This window comes from Triturus cristatus, chromosome 3_2, assembly GCF_964204655.1.
Source record: "Triturus cristatus chromosome 3_2, aTriCri1.1, whole genome shotgun sequence".
NCBI classification, from domain to species: domain Eukaryota; kingdom Metazoa; phylum Chordata; class Amphibia; order Caudata; family Salamandridae; genus Triturus; species Triturus cristatus.
The window spans coordinates 1156980661-1156987967 of NC_140584.1; the positions used below are offsets into that span (position 1 = coordinate 1156980661).

Genomic DNA, 7307 nt, shown 5'->3' on the forward strand with positions numbered 1-7307 from the left:
GAAACAACCTGGTTTTGCAAGGGGGGTCACCTGGGTTTTTGTCCCCGGGCTCGGCGGCCATCTTGGGAAACTACCAAACCCAAACATTTCTGAAAACTAGTCCAGTGAGGTATGGCTTACGTGGATCCCTCAACATTTTCCTACCCAGAATCCCCTGAAAACCTCAAATTTAGCTGAAAAAAACATATCTTCCACATATTCTTGCGTCAAATCACTGTGCTGGCACAAATGTCCTACCAACCAGTATTCCCCTTGTTCTCCCAAGTAAAATGATACCTCACTTGTGTGGGTGTCCAAAGCAGGACTGGCTAAAAAAATGTAGCGCTTCGAATTTTCGGTGCTGTACTCTAAATCCCTATGTTTTGGGCTCTTCCTAGACACAGGCCTTTGGCCCACCCACACAAGTGAGGTATCTATTTACTCGGGAGAACAAGGGGAACGCTGGGTGGTAGGATATTTGTGACGGAACGGTGATCCCACGCAGAAATGTATGGAAAAAGTGATTTTTTCAGCTAAATTTGAGGTTTGCAGGGGATTCTGGGTAGGAAAACATTGGGGGACCCACGCAAGCCATACATCGCTTGCGTCTAGTGTCTAGTTTTCAGAAATGTGTGGGTTTGGTAGGTTTCCCTAGATGGCCGCTGAGCCCAGGGCCAAAAACTCATGGGACACCCCTAGCAAAACCCGGTTGTTTTGTGATAGTTAATTTTGATGTCGCCACAATAGGTTTTGGGCCATTGCCTGTCACGGGTCCTTGACCCACCCATGCAAGTGAGGTACCATTTTTCTCAGAAGACTTTGGGGAACGTGGGGTGAGTGGAAATTTGTGGATCCACACAGATTCCAGAACATTTCACCACAGAAATGTGAGGAAAATGTGGTTTTTTTTACAATTATTTAGGTTTGCAAGGGATTATGGATAACAGAACCTTTTGGGAGGCAGTTAAGTCACCCCCTCCTGTATTCCCCTGGGTGTCTAGTTTTCAAAAATGTATAGGTTTGCTAGGTTTCCATAGGTGCCGGCAGGGCTAGGATTCAAAAACTACAGCTAGCCACTTTGCAAAACAAGCATTTACAAGTGACAATAGGTTTTAGGCCATTGCCTGTCACGGGTCCTTGACCCACCCACACAAGTGAGGTATCCTTTTTCTCTGAAGGTTTTGGGGAACGCGTGGTGAGTGGAAGTTTGTGGATCCACGCGGATTCCAGAACTTTCCACCACAGAAATGTGAGGAAAATGGTTTTTTTGGACAATTTTTTAGGTTTGCAAAGAATTCTGGGTAACAGAACCTGGTGAGAGGCAGTCAAGTCACCCCATCCTGGATTCTCCTGGGTGTCTAGTTTTCAAAAATGTATAGGTTTACTAGGTTTCCCTAAGTGCCGGCAGAGCTAGGGTTCAAAAACTACAGCTAAGCACTTTGCCAAAAGAGGGTCATTTTTCACTTTGAAATTGTGGTGTGTCCACATTGCGTTTTGAGCCGTTTCCTGTTGCGGGCACTAGGCCTACCCACACAAGTGAGGTACCCTTTTTCTCAGAAGACTTTCGGGAACGCGGGGTGGGTGGAAATTTGTGGATTCACACAGATTCCAGAACTTTCCACCACAGAAATGTGAGGAAAATTTGGTTTTGTTACAATCTTTTAGGTTTGCAAGGGATTCTGGGTAACAGAACCTGGTGAGAGGCAGTCAAGTCACCCCATCCTGGATTCTCCTGGGTGTCTAGTTTTCAAAAATGTATAGGTTTACTAGGTTTCCCTAAGTGCCGGCAGAGCTAGGGTTCAAAAACTACAGCTAAGCACTTTGCCAAAAGAGGGTCATTTTTCACTTTGAAATTGTGGTGTGTCCACATTGCGTTTTGCGCCGTTTCCTGTCGCGGGCACTAGGCCTACCCACACAAGTGAGGTACCATTTGTCTCGGAAGACTTTGAGGAACGCGGGTAGGTGGAAATTTGTGGATCCACGCAGATTCCAGAACTTTCCACCACAGAAATGTGAGGAAAATGTGTTTTTTTTACTTTTTTTTAGGTTTGCAAGGGATTCTGGGTAACAGTACCTGGTGAGAGGCAGTCAAGTCACCGCATCCTGTATTCCCCTGGGTGTCTAGTTTTCAAAAATGTATAGTTTTGCTAGGTTTCCCTAGATGCCGGAAGCGCTAGGGTTAAAAAACTACAGCTAGGCACTTTGCCAAAAAAGGGTCATTTTTCACTGTGAAATTGTCGTGTGTCCACGTTGCGTTTTGTTCCGTTTCCTGTTGCGGGAACTAGGACTACCCACACAAGTGAGGTACCCTTTTTCTCAGAAGACTTTCGGGAACGCGGGGTGGGTGGAAATTTGTGAATCCACACAGATTCCAGAACTTTCCACCACAGAAATGTGAGGAAAATTTGGTTTTGTTGACAATTTTTTGGGTTTGTAAGGGATTCTGGGTAACAGAACCTGGTGAGAGGCAGTCAAGTCACCCCATCCTGGATTCTCCTGGGTGTCTAGTTTTCAAAAATGTATAGGTTTGCTAGCTTTCCCTTGGTGCTGGCAGAGCTAGGGTTAAAAAACTACATCTAGGTACTTTGCCAAAAAAGGGTCATTTTTCCCTGTGAAATTGTGGTGTGTCCACGTTGCGTTTTGTGCCGTTTCCTGTCATGGGCACTAGGCTTTCCCACACAAGTGAGGTACCATTTTTCTTGGAAGACTTTGAGGAACGCGGGGTGGGTGGAAATTTGTGGATCCACGCAGATTCCAGAACTTTCCACCACAAAAATGTGAGGAAAATGTGGGTTTTGTTTTAAATTTTTTTAGGTATGCAAGGGATTCTGGGTAACAGAACCTGGTGAGAGGCAGTCAAGTCACCCTATCCTGGATTCCCCTGGGTGTCTAGTTTTCAAAAATGTATAGATTTGCTAGGTTTCCCTAGGTGCCAGCAGAGCTAGGGTTAAAAAAATCTACAGCTAGGCAGTTTGCAAGAAAAGGGTGATTTTTCATTGTGAAAATGTGGTGTGTTCACGTTGCGTTTTGAGACGTTTCCTGTGGTGGGCACTAAGCCTACTGTTAGACCCGGCCCTCGTAACATAGCTAGACCTGACCCCTGCACCTCACACCAGCCCCCAAACCCACGGCCTAGCCGATCCTCCCCACCAGAACTCGCACGCACCCAACCCGGACTTCCCCGTCCGTGGCCTTCTGCCCTTTGGCCACACCGGGCCCGCGTGCCCACTTCATGCAACAAGATGGCCGCCCGGCCCCAGCGCGACCCTGGCCTAGAGGCGCCACTCCGGCTGGAGGACATCACGCTCCCCTTGGGATGAGAAAGGGAGGAGCAGTTTCTATCACACCTCTGCGCTTCCCTGGGACGGTGGGTTTCGATCGACCTGCCGGCCTCCCCGAGGGCTGGCTCCACGCCTGCTGGGTGTCTGGGACTCCTCCCGACCCGGCCCTGAAAGGATCAAAAGACAATGGCAGGAAACCCCAACGAGCGACCCCCAGGTGACAAGACCCCTGCCTGCACAGACTCCGGACATCAAAGAGGAGTCGCCCTATAACAAGGGGTGCTCTGGGACGGTCCGGCAGATTCGCCTTGGAACACCTGAGCCCTGCTGAGTGACTCGCGGCTCCCTGAAGATCGTAAGACCTCCGAACTTATGCTTGAGCCCTGCTGAGTGACTCGCAGCTCCCGGAAGATCATAAGACCTCCGAACTTATGCTTGAGCCCTGCTGAGTGACTCTCGGCTCCCTGAAGATCGTAAGACCTCCGAACTTGTGCTTGAGCCTTGCTGAGTGACTCGCGGCTCCTCGAAGATCGTAAGACCACCAAACTTGTATCCGAGCCCTGCTGAGTGACTCGCGGCTCCCACAGACTCTCTTGGTCCCGCCGGACCCCACGACGACAAGCGTATCCCCCAGCTCGAGGATTGTGAGCTGTGCGCCGGGTAGGCTCCTGCAGTTGATCCATATCCCCAAAGACTGTCCCGCTACCTCCTACCCCCCTCCAAGACTCTGAGAGCCCACGCTCTGCTTGTATATATTTGCCGTGCTGATCATAAAGATCCTACCACGCTAACCTGATAAAGATTTGTTCGTAAGAACTCCTCGTGTGGTGTCTCTCTGTCGTGTGGTGCCGAGTGTGCGATCCTAGATACAAGGTTCCTCCCCTGAGGAGTCTCCCGCCAGTGCCCGGCTACGATATCTCGAGGGTGGGTCTCAGGGCAGTCAGGGCCCCCTCCGGGCCCCTCTGAGGTCGCCTTCTAACACCTACCCACACAAGTGAGGTACCATTTTTATCGGGAGACTTAGGGTAATCAGATCTGTAAAGCAACTGTTATAACCTATTGACTTTCGATGCATTTCTGCCTTCCAAATGAATGATAATGTGTAAAAAAAAAGTAATTTTGAAAAATGATCGATAATTCTCATGCTAGCATGAGTATTCCCAATTTCGGAAATGTGCAAATATCTACTGTTTCTAAACTCTATATTTTGTTACCATTTCAGAAATACATAGGTGTCTTTCATACCAATTTTTCCATGTATACATTTTTCCAGAATAATTGCTATATAGCCGGTACATAATAAAAAACAATTGCAAGTCGCTGCTCAGTTTTTGGCTCTGGGTTCGTCGGGTTCCTGGTGAACCTACAAGTCCTATATATCCCCACAACCAGCAAGGTCCAGTGGATGTAACAGTATATTGCTTTCAAACAGTTGTCATCATTAGAAGAAGTTACATGTGAAAACGTTGACAGAAAAGGCTGTTTTTTTCAACTAATTTTCAAGTTTTCCTATATTTAACTGTTAGTTTCTATAAAGAAGCCTTGAAGGATCTACACAAATGACCCCTTGCTGAATTCAGAATTTTGTCTACTTTTCCAAAATGTATAGCTTTCCAGGATCCATTATTGCTTTCAGACCCATTTCTACCATTAACTGGAAGGAGGTTGAAAGCACAAAAAATAGCAAAACTAGGCAATGTCCCAGAAAAATGCCAAAACTGTGTAAAAATTTTTTGTTTTCTGACATAGGCTGCTTGTTCCTGAAAGCTGGGAAGATGGTGATTTCAGCAACACAACCCCTTTTTTGATACCATTTGCAGGACAAAACAGACGCTTTCATCTGTCGCCGTTTTTTTGCATTTTTCCCCAAAAAAACTAACATTTTGCTGTATTTTGGCTAATTTCTGGGTCCCCTTCAGGAGAATCCACAAACCCTGGGTACCTTTAGAATCCCCATGATGGTGGAAAAAAGGACACAAATTTGGCATGGATACCTTATGTGGTCAAAAAGTTACAGGGGCGTAAGCGAGAACTACCCCAAATAGCCAAAAAAAGGCTTAACACGGGGCGAAAGGCCTAGCAGCGAAGGGGTTAAAACTAGGGGTGGGCAATTTGCGTAGTCGCGCTACGCAAAGCTCCGCGAAACTGTAAGAAACCTCCGCGAGCATGCAAAAGTTCCACGAACACGTGGAATTGCTTGTTCCGCCCGTTCGCGATGCTTTTTTCCTGTTCGCGAATGCTGTTTGCATGCTCGGGGAGAAATATCTCGCGAACACGCATTTTGAAAGCGCGAACAAGCAAAAAAAATCCGCGAAGCCGCAGATCGTGGAATTTTTGGCAATTCCGCGTTCTCCGGGGAACGCGAAATTACCCAATTCTGCGAGCGGAACGGGATATACCGCCCAGGCCTACTTAAAACATGGGTTCAGTGGCTGCAATCTCAATTTTTGGCTGGAACATTTGCTCAGATCCTTATTTCCTAGGCAGCGGTCCCACATAGGTTTATTGGTCAGTGCCGCTTTATATTGAGATTATGGACGTAAAGCCAGTGCTTGCCAGCGGTTGCTAGTGTTTGCTAGTGCTTCCTAGCGCTCCCTAGGGCTTGCTAGTGTTTGCTTTCAGACAGAATTAGCTAGGGATAGCACGAGCCCTACAGACTACTTGGGCCTTGCCCCTATCATAAAGTCAGCGGCACTGCGCCACCGTGCCCCTCAAAGCCTCGTGGAACAGTTCCGACAGCTGCGCCTGGAAGTGTCAGCTACCAGCGATGTTACAGTGTACAGCGGGAAGCTATTACTTCAAGCGTCACTACAGGAATGCAGCGCAGCAGATGACTCATGTGAAAGTGCACTTACCAGAAGGTGTGTTCGCCGGTAAACATGGTGACAAGAACAGCGCTACACAAAGACTGCGACCGAGAAAGAGACGTTTTGCTCTGCCTGCAGGTTGCATGTTAGCCCGTGAATTGCTGGGAAATGTATTTATATAATTTAAAAATGAATGCTAGGAACAGCCTAACATGCTAGGTCCAGTAATACAGCAGATTTGCCTTGCGTCTCAACCACGGTATAAATGACTATCTTGTTTTAATGTAAATGTGTAAAGGAAGTGTCCAGGGCACGCCCGGGGCTCATTGTCCGCTTGCGGACACAGTACGAGTGCACCGCGGTGTACCTTGAACTCCTGCGCCGCCTCCTCCACGGGCACCGCCGCGTGGGAGCTGTGCTCGCGGGACAGGCTGCACACCACGCAGATCGCCCGCTGGTCGTCCCTGCAGAAGACCTTCAGCCGCTCGTCGTGCTTGTGGCACCGGAAGTGGCCGCCCTCCGGGCCCCGCTGCAGGCTGAGGCGCTTCAGCCGCTCCGCCATGGTGCCCAGCTGCACGTTGGCCCGCAGCGTCGCCTGGGCGGAGGTCCGCTGGCACTGCGGGCACGAGAAGTTCGCGGACGGGTCCGCCACGTGTTTGGAGATACATGGATGGCAGAAGTTGTGGCCGCAGCCCGTGGTCACCGGCTCCGTGAAGAAATCCAGGCAGATGGAGCAGGTGGCGCCTTCCTGGACGATCTCCTCGAGGTGGGCGGCCGCCATGGTGCGGACCAGGAGCAGCGCTCTGTGCGGGGGTGAGCGCACCTCCTCTGTTTGCTGAGCCTGCCCAGGGTGCGGGAGTGGCACTGCTATACAAACGATGTCTTATCTCGGATGGTACTTTAACCTGCGCATTATTCAGACCGATTCAGCTAGATAGCAGTGCAGTTTCAAATAGTGCAGAATTTGCATGGCATCAACTTTAATTCCCTGTTCGCTCAAAGGATCAGCTACATTTGCTCAAGAACTCAGCTCAGAAGAATTCACTACCATTCAATTTTCTAATTTTATAGCTGTTACACCTGGCATCCTTGGCGCGGTGTTCTCAGACTTTTTCCCTCCCACCCTCCTGTTTTTGCTGGCTTTAGGATTCTGCACACTTTACCGCAGCTGACGCGTGCTGAAGCACCTGTGCTCTTTCCCTAAAACGCGTTAACCAGGGTTGGAGTGGGGCCACAATTC

At 49.0% G+C, this 7307-nt stretch overlaps 1 protein-coding gene across 2 annotated transcripts in view; it reads right to left on the reverse strand.

The window, feature by feature from the left end:
• LOC146859316 (E3 ubiquitin-protein ligase TRIM39-like) overlaps window positions 1–6928 on the reverse strand; it is a 149555-nt gene extending 142627 nt beyond the window's left edge. Inside the window, exon 1 of one of the 2 annotated variants that reach the window (XM_085649984.1) lies at window positions 6435–6928. In XM_085649984.1, the coding sequence (XP_085506110.1) occupies window positions 6435–6848 (414 nt within the window). In that variant the 5' untranslated portion in view covers window positions 6849–6928. The remainder of the gene's footprint in view (window positions 1–6434) is intronic. The other variant, XM_085649985.1, reaches the window with a different exon arrangement.
• Between the last annotated feature and the right edge of the window lie 379 nt (window positions 6929–7307).